This window comes from Camelina sativa, chromosome 4, assembly GCF_030686135.1.
Source record: "Camelina sativa cultivar CO46 ecotype springtype chromosome 4, ASM3068613v1".
NCBI classification, from domain to species: Eukaryota; Viridiplantae; Streptophyta; class Magnoliopsida; order Brassicales; family Brassicaceae; genus Camelina; species Camelina sativa.
The window spans coordinates 2,794,312-2,809,584 of NC_141883.1; the positions used below are offsets into that span (position 1 = coordinate 2,794,312).

At 37.0% G+C, this 15,273-nt stretch overlaps 2 protein-coding genes and 3 pseudogenes across 5 annotated transcripts; 2 read left to right on the top strand and 3 right to left on the bottom strand.

The window, feature by feature from the left end:
* The first annotated feature begins 412 nt into the window (after positions 1 to 412).
* LOC104783482 (SKP1-like protein 14 pseudogene) lies at positions 413 to 1,212 on the top strand (annotated as a pseudogene). The gene has a single exon (XR_015596104.1). The product of XR_015596104.1 is annotated as an SKP1-like protein 14 pseudogene (transcript).
* A 1,851-nt stretch (positions 1,213 to 3,063) lies between these two features.
* LOC104779643 (aspartic proteinase nepenthesin-1 pseudogene) lies at positions 3,064 to 4,755 on the bottom strand (annotated as a pseudogene). Its single transcript, XR_015596459.1, has one exon. The product of XR_015596459.1 is annotated as an aspartic proteinase nepenthesin-1 pseudogene (transcript).
* A 154-nt stretch (positions 4,756 to 4,909) lies between these two features.
* LOC104783483 (fucosyltransferase 2-like) lies at positions 4,910 to 6,925 on the bottom strand (annotated as a pseudogene). Its single transcript, XR_015596458.1, has 2 exons — positions 6,492 to 6,925; positions 4,910 to 6,399 (listed from the first exon to the last, which is right to left on the bottom strand). The product of XR_015596458.1 is annotated as a fucosyltransferase 2-like (transcript).
* Positions 6,926 to 11,304: 4,379 nt separating this feature from the next.
* Positions 11,305 to 13,743, bottom strand: LOC104779645 (galactoside 2-alpha-L-fucosyltransferase). Its single transcript, XM_010504028.3, has 2 exons — positions 13,359 to 13,743; positions 11,305 to 12,955 (listed from the first exon to the last, which is right to left on the bottom strand). The coding sequence occupies exons 1-2, from the start codon at positions 13,633 to 13,635 to the stop codon at positions 11,547 to 11,549; spliced, it is 1,686 nt and encodes a 561-aa protein (XP_010502330.1). The 5' UTR covers positions 13,636 to 13,743; the 3' UTR covers positions 11,305 to 11,546.
* Positions 13,744 to 14,331: 588 nt separating this feature from the next.
* On the top strand, positions 14,332 to 14,787 carry LOC104783485 (uncharacterized). Its single transcript, XM_010508635.2, has one exon. It carries the CDS (start codon positions 14,332 to 14,334, stop codon positions 14,785 to 14,787), a length of 456 nt encoding a protein of 151 aa, XP_010506937.2.
* Positions 14,788 to 15,273: the final 486 nt, after the last annotated feature.

Genomic DNA, 15,273 nt, shown 5'->3' on the forward strand with positions numbered 1-15,273 from the left:
GAGGTTATAATATATTTTGCCTTTAAAGTGATGGCATTAATCGTAATATCTTACAAAACAATTGCTCTTAAACATGTATAGTTAAAAAATAATATATATATATATTAGATGTATAGATATTAAGATATAACTTTAGCTGAATATTTTGCAAAAATATTAAATTACAATATTTGTATAACATTTATATTAGAACAATGTGTGTAGTATAATTGGGGTTATATTAATTATCTTCCACCAAAAAAAATTGGGGTTAAAAGATTTTTTTTTTTTTTTGACAACGGGTTAAAAGATTAAAGACCTTAAAATAATTTAGGAATTTTTATAAATAAAGATATTTTATTACCCTTTCCTTATTGCTTTGGAAATTAAAAAGGGAAAAATTATCATATTTCCTAATTCCTAAATTCAATAATTGACCGACTCTTCTCATCAGATAAATAGAGAGACGATCATCATACCTTCTTCGATCTCTCATTCAATATCTCTGATTAAATCTCCTAAAAAACTTCTTTTTCGTTTAGCCACACAAAAGAAAAAAACAACAACATGTCTTCGAACAAGGTTGTGTTGACTAGCTCCGATGGTGAAACTTTCGAGATTGAAGAAGCGGTGGCTCGTAAATTGCAGATCATAGGGCACATGATCGACGATGACTGCGCCGATAAAGCAATCCCGCTGGCGAACGTCACTGGTAAGATCCTCGCACTGGTCATCGAGTATTGCAAGAAACACGTCGATGATAAAGATTCAACCAAGGAAGAGGAAGCCAAGGCGGAGGAGCTCAAGACTTGGGACGTAGAGTTCATGAAAAATATTGATATCGAAACAACCTTCTCAATCATTCTCGCTGCTAACTATCTCAACGTCAAAGACCTTCTCGATCTCACTTGCCAGAGCGTTGCAGATCACATCAAAGACATGTCGCCAGAGGAGATTCGAACGATCTTCAACATCGAGTGCGATTTCACATCCGAAGAAGAAGCAGAGATTCGAAAGGACAACGCGTGGGCTTTTGAACCTGAACCAAAACCCTAAACTCTTTTTTTTTTTGGTTTCGTTTTCTAATTGTCGATTCCGATCGATGTTTTCTATTATCTTTTGTTGATGGCTTTTAATTTGTCTCTTTCTTTCATCGTTTTTCTTAACTGTGTGGATTAACTTTGATTCTCTAGTTTCGGATTCGTTTTACTTAATTTCATAGTTGTTATGTTATCTTCGTCTCTTGATGTTTCTTGCTAAATTCTTAGTCGGGGAACGGTGGAATACAGTCGGCGCCGCCGTTTGATAAAGACTTGGGCACCGAAAAGTTATCATGATATATGTGCCATATCTAGGGGTTTCTCTATTCCCTTTTTCTTTTAATAGACTAGGGTAAATTCCACGTATAATGACTTACGAAATACGAGTATTGACTAGGTTAAATTTTCTACGGCTTGGCTTATTTGAGAAAATCATTAATATAAGTTGTTGAACATAAAAAGGTTTAGAATAAATTATTAATTAAAATAGGGTATTTATCTACACACATGATATACTAGTAGTAGTAATAAAATAGAGTAGAGATACTGAAAACTATATTTCAATGCTCTAGAGCTTTTGACACCTGTTATTCAATCCGTCCTTGGAAGCTTCATGTTTCTTGGTCATCTCTCATTTGGCATAAAGTGGCGATCCCTAAGCATTCAACAACAGCTTGGCTCATAAGATGGGTCTATCAAATGACGTCCCTCACTCTTGGGACCAAATTCTCCTCTGGCTACATCCCCTAAGATTAATTAATTCATTTACCCTCCTTCAAGGCTAGGCAAGGAGGAACTTATAACTTGTGGAAAGAGCGTAGCCGTCGGTTTCATCAGGGTTTGTCTTTACCACATGTTACCATCTCTATGAAAATCTTGTTGGTGATAAAAAAAAAACAAACCAATTGCTCTCAAGAACATGGGATCCGGATACGGTGAGGACTTGATCCATCTCTCTGGTCTTAAAATGTGGAAAGAACAACATCACAATGCGCCGATTAAGCAAGATTATTATTTTATTATAGGCCCTTTCAAGCCCAATGATATGAGCCGATTAGCTCTCAATCTCATACGAGTATTCTCTACATGTTTACTATGGGCATTGTAAGTTAAAGTTTGTAGCTCATTCTCTTTCTTTTTTCACCCATTATAATTCAAATCGCAATGACCAAAGAACATTCGACCAATACACATGTACTCTAAAGTTCTATATATATGCGGGGTAAAATATACAATCGTGAAAGAAACAAATCTTACACACATTTTCCTCAAAGAGGATATATATACTTCCAAGTTTAGAAATCTATATGATATACCAATTTTATGGGTTTTGAAACATTTTGATAAAAAAATATAGGTAAGATTTTTATTTTATTTTATAATCAAAATATAGGTGAGATAGTTAGGGCTTAATTATGTTAATTTGTTGGGCGACGTGTTCGTATTTTCATCTTTTATAATCAAACTGCATGACGCATGCTTTTCATCTTTCTCGCTCAAGTTGCTTGGAAGTTGAGCGAACTCTTTTACTTTGCTTCCAAGTTTAATAATTATAATGATACTTATTGTTCATTATTATCAATAATTCTCGTAGAAACATCATATCGATGTGATTTCAAATTAAGTTGTTCATGATGGAACAAGCCCTTCCAAACCATATTAGCACTCTTTTACGTTATATATCTAGAAATTACAGGATTAACAAATCTACGGTAAATGATAAACAATTTATAAGAGATTTCAGTAAGCAGAAATAGACTACTCTTTGTTATAATGTTACTATATCCAGGGCACATGATATTTATCATTGTGGTTTCACGGACACATGGAAATTTACACATATACAATTACTTAATTTTTATTCTAGCTAGGTTCAAATAGTTGTTTATCAATAAGAAAATTAAAACAAGTTTTCTTTTCTTTGCAAAGATTTATTACTTCTGTTTTTTCCCTTGTTTTCATATCAACACAATTAAAAAACATGATATATTCTATTTTCTCGGATGTACCTATCTAATGGTGTAAAATATGGAGGCACTTAAAGTTGTCTCAAAGCATAAAAGTTTATTTATCATAAAAGAAGAAAACAATTAAAATCTACAATTTTCCACATTCGGTGGGGACAAACGATACCGTTTCTTTCTCAAGATCATGAAGTACATTAAAATTCTGCTGCTGAACATTTCCGAAAATAGACATCCTATTAGAACTTCCCATGGCCAAACACAAAAGGCCTGTGCTCGAATCCGCCACCATATAATTCTCTCCGGGAAGCTCCAAATCCGCACCTTTAAAATGGAAAATTAGCTTAGGAACTGCAATATCCTTTTCAACATTAGGTAACTTGAAGCACAAGTCAAGTCCTGTGGATCCCGAGTCATCGACTGGTAGACCCATACGGGAAGTAAACTCTTTCTTCAACTCCTTAAAGGCGGACTCCTCGAGATACGTGATGGTCGTTCCCGAGTCTATGATCATGCCTCCCGTTCCATCTTCGGTTAGTTCGAAATTAGACTTTTCAACAGAAAGGCGTTTCCCTCCAACGGTGATGCCTTGTAACTCAAGGTAATAGAACGAAGGCTGATTCGGATTCCGTAGCAAAGACATCGTTTTGGTTACTTCGCCATCTAAACTTGCACCTGTTTTGTTGACGATATTTGAGGCTAAAGATCCGATAAACAACGAGCTAGATGCTTCACTATCCTCAATCGACGTCAAGCAATAAGAGAATTTAGTCTCTTTGAGCTGAGAGATAAGCGAGAGAGGTCCACGACCAAGACCTACAAGACCTGAGCCTTGTGAGAACCCGTCTCCTTCGTTCTCAACCCCACACCCGAAACCGATACCATGAATCGAGTTCCCCTCCTCGAAAGTGAACGTTTCCGTGGCTAAGAACCCACTTGTGGATGAGTAATCTCCATAGGTATACAAATACTCACAAGCATCATTGTCTTGGTTGCAGTTTGATCGAGGCAATGCGTTGCAAAGACCAGAAGAGCACCCTACTTTCGAGTAAGAGGAAGATTTCTCCGGGTCAAAAATCGGAGTTGGTTGATCAAAACATTCCGTACACGGCTTGCATTGAGTCCATATAAGGTCACTTCCGGTGTCAAAAATAGCTGAGTATTTAACCGCCGGGTTTCCAATAGACAACTCCATAAGAAACTCGCCGCTTCCTCCATGAGTAGGTGCTTTAATGTTATTAGTATCATCAGGATTAGACGCTACAGCCAAAACAGCTACAGCTCCTAACCTGTTCAATCTGTGGAAACCACGGTTAATCCCTCTTTGGATCTTTTGGATCTTGGTGAGGTTTTTACCTGAATCCACATGTTTAAGACTGAATCGAAAACCGGATCTTGGAAGGTTCTTGGGAAGAGGACGGTCGATTAATGATCTTCTTGATGATGAAACTGATATTAAACATGAGAAAAGAATAAGAAAGAAAGGAAATAATAAAGAAAATGATGAAGAAGAAGAAGAAGCCATGGTTTCTGTGTGTGTGTGTGTGAGAGAGAGAGAGTGGATTGATGAGAGATTAAGGGAGTGTTTATATAAGGAGTTTTTAGGACACAGAAAGAAAGAGTTATAGAACAAAGTTAGGCGTGTAAGAAGATATACACTGATGTAACTTCCCTACTTAAAATGAGGAGAGGGCTGTTTAAGAGATCCATTCAAACAAGCAAGCCCTCTTCTTTCGTCAAGTTAGTTGAGAAAACTTTTGCGTTTTTCTTTTCTCCTCACCATCTAATACTGTTGGAAAAAGTTATATAACAGATTTCTTTATTACGGGCTTGTTTTATATAAGCCCATTAAAACTACGTTTAGTGATAGTATTTAGTCAATTTTATGATTAATAAGCTTTAAACTTTAAGCTCATACTTCACAAGTTTGAAGAAGGCTAAGCAAAGAATTTTATTAGACAAAAAGGTGTCAAACACGATGTTGATTATCTAAGTTTTGTCCATATATAAAGATTCAGCTGGCTTGTTTCAAATTAAGAGTTGTCAACAAGTTTAAGTCCCCAGCTAATATCTTCACAATGTCTAACGTGCGGGACAACTTTACCGGTGTCAGTTCCTCGTTGTGCTTTGCAGTCGTAGTAAGGAGGAGCATGGAAACAAGGATCTGGCGACATAGCTCTACCACAAGGTGGATTTGTGTTGGTTTGATTCTCTTGTTTATACAGAATCCAAGCTCTTAATCCTCCAAGTCCTTGAGCTACATACCCAAATGTAGACCAAGCACTAATAACCAACTTATCAGTTAAGCTCAGCAAGTACATCTCTGCCCAAACTTTCCTGTTATGCATTAACTTCTCTGTTTGTTGATGTCCTTCATGACTTGGCTGATGTATTCCAATCACATCTCTTGTCACAGTTGGGTTTTCCCAATACATTGTTTTCAAGATCTCGAAGTATCCTGTTGTTAAAGAAGTGACCAAGACAGATTTGAGTTTCAAGTCTTCTTCTGATGGCTGCTTGTGTTGTTCTTCTCCTTTGCTTAGTTTAGGTAACAAATCTTCGTTTTGAACGCACGAGATGATTTGTTTTGTGACTTGAGGAGATACGCCTGACTTCTCATCAAAGACTCTTATTTGAAGACCAATCCTCTCATCTGCTTTAGCTAAGTAAGCTTGGTAGTACCCAAATGGTGAAACACCGTTCCTTTCTCGGGAAACATCATACCAAGCTCTTCCTCGAATGAAGGAATCAAGAAGAGAGATGGTGCAAAGAAGTTGTTTGTCCTCATGATCAACCAAGGAACATTCTCTAAGAGATTCTGATCTTCTGAGCAGAAGAACATTTTGTCCTGGTCGTTGTAATCATGAGCTAGATGGAGATAGAGATGAGACAGAGACGAAACCGAGGAACCATTAATCAGTTTCTTCTTTAGCATGTCTCCGTGGCAATAAGCTGAGTTTTGACCAAAGCCACTGAACTGACTAGTTAAGGTGAAATCTTTCGGTAATAACCAAGTGGTATCGAGGAAGGGTTCGCAGAATAAGTCCGTTAATTGCTCTCCTCCTTCAACGAGCAAGACTCTATCTGTCAACATTGCATAGAGAAAAGCAGAAGCAATACTAATAATCCGGTTTCCTAATCCGCTAAACGACATCCAAACAACATACTTGCATCCTTCTGATTCCGAATCACCGGTTTGTTTCGGTTTAAGCTGTCTTTCCGCTTTGATATATGGTCTGGTTCCTGGTCCACATCGTTTCTGAAGCTCTTCGTAAGCTCTAAGCTTCGAAAGTAGATGCAAAGAGGGTTTGTGCGGTGAAGCTTTACGGTATTGGTAAGATTGGTATCTACTCAAGCAAGTCTCTTTCTTGAATCCAGAAACAAGTAGTCTCCAAGCAGAGACAAATCTTCAGAATCTGATGGAACATTCAAAGAAAGATATAAACATTCCAATCCCAAAAGAAAAAGGTAGAAGGTAAGTTAAACAACATATATATCATTGCCTTACCCTTTTGTCCCTGATCTCTCTGCAATGTTGAATCATCTGAGGATGTTACATTTGGTTCCGGTTCCATTCGTATGATTCTGGAGGCTTCTACAAAGCTATTTCCTTGATCATATCCAAACATAGCTACGATTACTAGCAAGACAGGTATAGTAAGCATGAATAAAGCTAAGATCTCTGTGATTCTCATTGCTCCCAAGAATCTGCATCTCTTTTCTTGGACTCCAAATTGTTCTTCGGGTTCTTTATCAATGGCTTTGGAAAGAGGTAATCTTCTTCTGGATGGATACATTTCTATTCAGAAACCCTAAGATCTAAACAAAAAATGAAAATAGAAATCAAATCTGATCTCTCCCTTTTACCTTCTTCCTCTGTTACATGGAAAAAGAGTAAGAGAAGAAGCAAAGATTCATCAGATTCACGTTTTACTGCAACAATACAAAAAAAAAAAAAAAAAAAAAAAAAAAAAAAAAAACTTTGGTAATAAAGACTCAACCTTTATGCTCTTGTCTTATACCTAATTTGAGAAAATGTCAAAAGGACAAAATTTGACTTTATAAAAGCTAATTTAAGGACTAAAATCTAGTATACCCTTCTAATTAAATTTCTATTCTCATATCCCCTACGAAAATAACAAACTATTTATTTTTTTTATTTTAATCAAAAATGTGGTTAAAGACAAAGAAACATATATCATTTTTGTTATTTACAAATCCAACCACCTTATACCCACCCAAACCCACAAAATTCGGACAATCCAGTTGAAATCGGATCTCTCCTTTAACTACCCAACTTTCGAATTCATTCATTCACGACTCCACTCTCCCTCGTTCAATTCCCGTTAATTATTCTTCTCCCTCAAGTGCAACTAAGGATAACTCGATTCTGGGTAAGTTGAAATAGGTTGGGGTTTTTCGAATTTGGGTTATTTGTTTTTCAAAATCGGGTAATATGGGTTTCGATTTTCGATAATTTGGTTTTCAATTTTAGGGTTTTGTCGATTTTTTTCATGAATTGGAGTGGAAGTTGAAGTTGAAATCAGTTGTTATTTTTTGTGTGCATGTGTGGAAAAATCATAATGGTTCGTACAAAGAACCCAAGCTATGTGGAAAAATCGAATCCCCCAGCAGATCTCGAAGAAGAAGCAACTCGTGGAGATGAATCAGAACGTGATTCCGATAAAACGGACTCAATTGAGGAGTCAAATGATAAGGATTCATCGGTAAGTATCTCTCTCTCTATATTGGTATAACCGTATAAGAATTCGTTCTAAAAAGAATAACTGTATAACTTAGGAAAACTTAGAAAAGTATAACTTAGAAAAACTTGGTATAACTAGATATGTGTCTTGCAGGGATCTGAGGATGAATGCGACGTAATGCAACCTCTGAATATGTACTTCGATTACTCCCAGTATACGAAGCCTTTCAAGATGTCTGGAAAGTGTTTTATTTCAGAGACGATAAACTTATTAGGCGGTCATCTTAAAGAAGAGGAGTTAGATTGGTTCTTAGGGCACCCACAGTTCAAGCATTTTTTCCATATGCCTAAGGATTTGAATCATAAGTTGATGGGTATGTGGATGTTGTTGCTTCGCACGGCGTAAGAAGGGGACGGGACCTTCCGTTGTCGTAAGGACTCCTATTATAACAAGGCAGAAAAACTCGAAAAAGTAAGGAGCATGTGAACCTTTATGAGTCAGTATGTGAACTCTTTGGTTGTTTTTATGGTTTTTGTTAAGTACTCGGAATGTTTAACTAGGTACAACTCTCTTTTTTAAGTACAATTCTCTTTTTTAAGTACAACTCTATGTTTTTAGGTACAACTTGGTTGGAATGTTAAAGTAAGTACAACTATGTTTTTAAGTACAACACTCAGTTTGCATCAAAATTTATGTTGTGTGTTTAAGCAGACAAAATAACACACAAGAACAAGACAAATTACCGGCAATCGGCAAATGGAACCACACAAACGATCCTTAGTTGTACCATTACAAAGAACAAGTTTTACTTAGTTGTACTATTACAAAGTACTACGTAGTTGTACCATCTTCCAAGAACAAGTTCTACTTAGTCGTACCATCTTCCGAGACATACCACAAGAAAACATCCAAAAAAAACGAGAAAACATATTTTCTTAATTTTCTTCATATCTCTGCTCCTATCCATCTTCAGCTGTCTATATTAGATTTCAAGATTTGAGATGACCCAGAAATCGCAAAAACCCAGAAATCGAAAACCCAGAGAGAGGAATCGAAAACCCAGAAAACCTAGAAATCGAAAACTCCCGAAAACCCAGTAAACCCAGAAATCGAAAACCCAGAAAACCCAGAGAGAGGAAATTTTGTTTTTGTTTTTGGACCCAGAAATCGCAAGAGAGAGGGAGAGGGGAGAGGAATGAATTTTTTTTGGACCCCCCAAAATCGCAAATCGATTGGAAGCCCTAGATAATTCGCTCCAATTTAATGTTTCAAAAATTGAAATTTTGTTTGACACATAAAAAACACGTGTAGTCGCCAATTTAAACACGTGTAGCCGCCAATTTACACATGTGTAGCCGCCAAAATGCACTAGTTGTTCCAAGTTTTCAAATTGTACCGATCTTGACAAGTTGTACAATTCCGAATTTTTTATTGTAATTAGTTATACCATGTCAAAACTCAATAATTTTAGTTGCACACATGGTTTATGGTTAATTGAGATACATTTACACATGTTCATGCGATCATATGTTTGAAAACATAATTTTCTAAACTTTTGTAATTATATGTGGTTTACAACGACAAAGTAACCCTTAAAGTATAAGGTGTTTCATGATAAACCTTGAATATGATGAAAATTGTTATGACAATTCTTTCTTTCAATTAGTTATGTATATTTAATATTTTTGTTGTTAATTATTTATACAATTGTCATATTTATTTTTATTTGAAAATTTATAAATAATAATATAGATATTTTGTTTTTTTTAATTATCAATTTTTAATTATAAAATTTTAATTACAATTTTTAATTATAAATAATAATATAATTATTTTTGGCAACTAACCTAAGGAAGATAATCACAATTTAACTGAAATAAGTTTTCCCTTAAAGATAAGCAAACATGTCTATCAAGATAATCCACAAAAAACAAACACACACAAATGACAATAGTTGTACCGAGGGAAAAATAAGTTTTACTAAGTTCTCCAAATAAGAAACTAAGTCCGAGAACCCTCACTATCAAACCAGCTCCTACTCGAATTTTTCTTCTTCTTCCTGCGTCCATGTTCTCTGGTTGATGGAATCCTTTTTGTTGGTTTTCTTCCTCTTTTTGTGACATAAAAATTAGGAAGAACAATCTTAGCACGTACATCGTCACGGACCATCCACATAGACATGATAGGAACTGGATATATCGTCCTCGAATACCCCAATGCCCACTGCTCCATCCAATGGTGTGCCTCTCCTTTTTCTCCTCATTGTACTTGTATCTGACCTCAAGCACGTATGCGTCTTGACATTAAGTGAACAACGTACAGTTCCTCGACTTTGCTCATCCCCCTGATTTATTTCAACATCATTCACGACTTCCACATGCAAAACTTGGAATTGATCTAGATTCATTTCCAAATAACACATCAGATCATCATCATCACGTATGTGTATCGGTCTCTTAGGATGCACTGATTCGGGAACGTAACTCAATTTTAGCTCAGTCATAGTTTCATCAACCTTTGCCTTTCTGCATATTTTCTGAACCAATGCAGAATAACTGACCTCTTCAATAGATGTCTCCATTCTAAGAGATTGATGAACTTTTTCTCTTGAAATCCATCTTAGTTCATTTTCCCTTGTTGCATAATATCCCCCGTAATCAAAAACGATGATTATCCAACGATTATTATTCATTGTGCCTGAAATAAAATAAAAAACTCACATTGGAACCTCTGTCGTGTAAATAGTATTACCAAGTTGTACCAAACTTGTGCTAGTTGTACCCGTCTAAGTTGTACCAAACTATTACCAGTTGTACCAAATACTAGTTGGAACCTCTGTCGTGTAAATAGTCTTACCAAGTTGTACCAAACTTGTGCTAGTTGTACCCGTCTAAGTTGTACCAAACTATTACCAGTTGTACCAAATCAGTTATACCTAGTCTACCAGTTGTACTACATCGACTCCACAAAATCACTATTTATTTCGGAATATTTTTACGATTCAGTTCGAATGAAGTGTTAGAATCCACTTAGTATGCGACCCATTTCGACACTAATACAAATGAGAATAAATTGAATGAGCATTCAAGGTATATATCCTAATTGCTTTAGGATGAACCTCAACAACACAAGAACCCTAATTGCATTGGTAAATAAATGTAAGAATATCACCTGAATCTTTTGCTTTGCTTTGCTGTTTGCTTCAATCCCAATCTTTTGCTTTCGTTTGGAATCAAATCGATTTCTATGGACTCGATTTGTATCGATTGGAAGGAGGAGAGGAGCAACAGTGGGGGGAGCGAGGATGAAATCGAGAGAGAGAGGAGAGAGAGGGGAGAGAGAAGAAACCCGATTGGTGGAGAAAAATTGATGGGGTCCACATATTTTTCTTTTAAAATTTTTTTGATTTATTAAATAAAAATGGGTTAGGGTTAAGGGTAAAAATGAGATATGTTGGTCAACCCTTTGTCAAAGGGTATTTAGACCACAAAAGGGTATTGATAAATAAATTTTTGATTGCAAGGGTATTCTAGAGTTTGGTCCTAATTTAAGAAGAGGGAGGGTGTGTTACACATAATAATACATCTGTTAGAGATAGAATCCCAAAACCAGAAGTAATATCAAAACCCCTTTATTATAAAGTAGAGAAACAGAACAAGGCCTAATCCGATAGAAACCTCCAAAGCTCTCAATTGCTTGGATGAGTCTTACAACCTAGACTTCATCTCTATATATAATCAAACGTAAAGTAAAACCCTAAGAGAAAAGGAAATAAGAAAAATAGAAATAATCCTAAATAGCTAAATAGCAATATTCGTAACAACATCAAAAGATCAAAACAGGAGTAGAGCAAAAAATCATACTAGCTTCAGTCCCCAGCTCATATCCTCACAATGTCTCACATGAGGAACTAGTTTTCCCGTGTCGATACCCGTTTTTGCTTTACAATCATAGAAAGGAGGCGCGTGGAAACAAGGCTCCATCGACATAGCCCGACCACACGCAGGATCAGGAGCTGTACGGTTCTCGGGTTTATAGAGTATCCAAGGCTTTAAACCTCCAAGACCTTGAGCTACATATCCAAATGTAGACCAAGCACTTGTCACAAGATTATCTGTCAAACTCAAAAGGTACATTTCTGCAAGAGCTTTTCCGTTATGCATCTTTTTTTCTGTCTGCTGATAACCTTCTTGGCTTGGCTGGTGAACACCGATGATTTCTCCAGTCGATGTTGGATATTCCCAATACATACTCTTTAGATTCTCAGAGTAGCCAGAGCTCAAAGATGTGACAAGTACAGCTTTGTGTTTGGGGGTTCTAACTTGGCGAGATCTTTCTACTTGTGAATCTACTTCAGGCAGAAGTCTCTCTTTTTGAGTACAAGATGAAATCTGATCCATCACATGCTGAAATGGACCCGCGCCTACGTCGAATACTCTTACTTGAATCCCAATCTTCTCATCCGCATGGGCTAAGTAAGCTTCATAGTACCTAGTGACTAAGCCCCATACTTGGTTTGTTGGATGAAAAAGATATCTACCTAAGTGATGAAACACAGTCGCTTTCTCCGGGAACAGCTTGTTTAGTTCATCATCGAAACCCGGTATTAGCCATAGAGATGGAACAAAGTAATTGTCTGTTTTGACGATCAACCAAGGTACTTTCCCAATTAAGCTTTGATCTCCTTCACAGAAGAACATCTTATCATGATCTCCATAATCATGTACAAGATGAAGATAAAGATAAGACAAAGTTTTCTCAGTATCAATCGCCTGATTCTTCACCATACCTCCATAACAACGTGAGGATTTCTGATTCAATCCATCAAACTGATCCGTCATAGGGAAATCTAAAGGTAGTAACCACGACATACCAGGAAACGGCTCACAAAAGAGTTCATCCATGTCTTTCCCTCGGTCAACAAGCAAGATTCTATCCGTTAAAAGCGCATAGAGAAAAACCGAAGCTACAGAAAGTATCCTGTTCCCTAACCCGCTAAAAGAAACCCACACAACATATTTGCATTCACCATTGCCATCAATATGGTCTTGATCAAGTTTCTTTAGAGCCTCCTTGTAAGATTCAGTACCCGGACCACATCGCTTGTGAAGCAATTCATAGTTTCTAAGCTTAGAGATGAGATATGGAGAAGGTTTGTAAGGGGACGGTTTACGGTAAAGTACTGATTGGTACCTACTAAGACAAGAACCTTCATCAAAACCAGAAGCTAGTAGTCCTCCGAGAAGCTTATCTGAATCATTTGAATCTACAAAAAAAAAAAACATAATCAAAACAGAATCTAAAACGGGGAAAAAAGGAAACGAACATTCTAAGCTAAAGACCAAACAAAAGAGTCTTGGGACCAACAAAGACTCAATTTTTATGGCAGTTTCCATGAAAACTCCAACTAGCTTATGAATTCACTCCATAAAACATAACCTGGTTTTGTCACCACTCACTGCAGATTCTAAACTATGAATCACAGTAAGCTTAAAACGCAAAACCAAACAATCTTGCTCAGTCTAAGAGAATCATCTTAAAATAAAAAAACAAAAATCTAAAATTGAAATCGAAAAGGAGCTATGGACACATAAAGGCAAATGCTTGAGTGTAAGAACGAGATCTAAACTAATAAAGTTCAAAACTTTGACTTGGATGAACACACATACCGATTTTGGTAACATTGGAGAAACCTCCGCCGTCGAGAACTCTTGCTTCGGCGAAACCCATTATCCGATTTGAATCAGATGGGTGGTGGTTGAAGATCATTGAGAATGCTACTAGTACAGAGCAAAGTATCAAGCAAGTAGTGAAGGTTCTCGTGAGGTTCATCGTACCGGAGCTGAGATACTTCATCGGAACTAGTTCGGAGAAGTTGACGGACTTTGAACCGCCGGTGGTGGTTCTGATCGGAGACGATCTTCTCCTATACGGATTCTGATCCATTGATTGCTCTTGAGGGAGACATAGACAGTCAGTCAGTCACCGACTTCATTACTTTAATTCAGAACTTGTCTCCACGACATTGTTTAGTTGGAAAATATAACATATTTCAATTGAACGTCTTTACTTCTAACATTATTACATTTTACACCAGAAACTTTTTAATGTCCAATTTTGACCCTTAATGTGACATGTTAAAATTCGAAAAAAAAACTAAACTATTCTTCTTGACTGTTATGAACCCATTAGGTGGATGACCATAATAGGCCCATCTTAGGTCCATGTTCTAGACTTACTTGTTTCTCAAGTTCTACTTATTCTCCAAAGTCTTGTATTCCTATATATATTCTATCTTCTTCTATGGAATAATATACAACAATTCTTCCATTCTCTCTTTAGTTTATAACATTGACCAAAAAAATAAGAAATAAAAACAAAAAACCATGTTAAGATTTAATACTTTTTACAGGAATAAGTATAGAGGAAAATCTTCAAATACCATAAAAGGAAATTTGTTATCCAAGAATAACTGTTTTTTGGATATCTTCCTAAGTTTTTAAGATATTATTTCCTAAGAAAATTTTTCATAAATTTATTACTAACCTCATTAAGGGTTTGTTTTAGAGAGGGTTATAAAGCTATTCAATTGTGTTCTTGACTCGCAAACATAACTTCATCTTTCAAAATCAGGCCACAACTATGTCTTCCATGAATCCGAATGCTGAGAGTTCCGAGACCAAAGCAAAAAGCGGTACCGATCTTTCTGCTCATCAAGGAGGAGATTCATCTGTTGATTCGCAAGATCCAAACAAATCTAAAACCGTAAGTTCTGATGATAATAATTTGAATGAAACTAACAAGGAGAATGAGGAAGATTGTGATGAGTGTTCGCTTAGTCGGTTTTTGAAAAAAGGTGGGTGCAAGGATGCATTCGAAGAATCTGTTCAATTTCGGGAAGTGAAAAATGACGGCACGAGTTGTCTAGATGGTAGATTGAAGCTGAATACATGTATGTATGCTTTCGTCGATTACTATGGACAGTATCTGGCAATGCAGAAAGCGATGTTAACTCAGTCCTTAAAGGAGTTGGAGAAAGGGGAGGAGGCTGCGGCTGCGGCGAAGAAAAAAGAAGAAGAAGAGACTAAAGTAAAGTGAGGTGTAATGACTCTCACCAAGAAGTAAAATTCAAAATAAAAATCCCTGACCAAAGGACTGGAAAGGACGTAAAGCGAAGGTAAGGAAGGAAGGTAGAAAAATTACGGAAGGAATGTCCGAGAAATTCTGGACAGATCGAGAGATGGCCGATGGTACCATGTCCCATGTACCATGTACCATTTACCGTATCGGACGTACCAGACGAACGCCGAAGGGAATTCGAGAAAATAAGGGCGGACCGAGAGATGGCCGAGTCGACCGAGACGTACTGGCCGTGTTGCCCGAGACGTACTGCCCGAGTCGACCGTGACGTACTAAGCGGATAGAACCCGAGGAGCCGAGAGAAATTGCCCGAGGAGCCGAGAGAGCTGTCCGGGAAATGCCGAGAGGAGCGCCCGAGCGAGACCGAGGAGACCGAGGAATGCCGAGAACCGTCAGATGAGAGACGGGTTTTGACGAGAAACTTCAGACGAGAGACGGGTTTTA

Coding starts and splice junctions, on each gene's coding strand:
- LOC104779645 (XM_010504028.3), bottom strand. CDS start 13,635: ATGGATCAGAATCCGTATAGGAGAAGATCGTCTCCGATCAGAACCACC. Junction 12,956..13,358: donor CTCCAATGTTACCAAAATCG/GTATGTGTGTTC, acceptor TTTTTTTTGTAG/ATTCAAATGATTCAGATAAG.
- LOC104783485 (XM_010508635.2), top strand. CDS start 14,332: ATGTCTTCCATGAATCCGAATGCTGAGAGTTCCGAGACCAAAGCAAAA.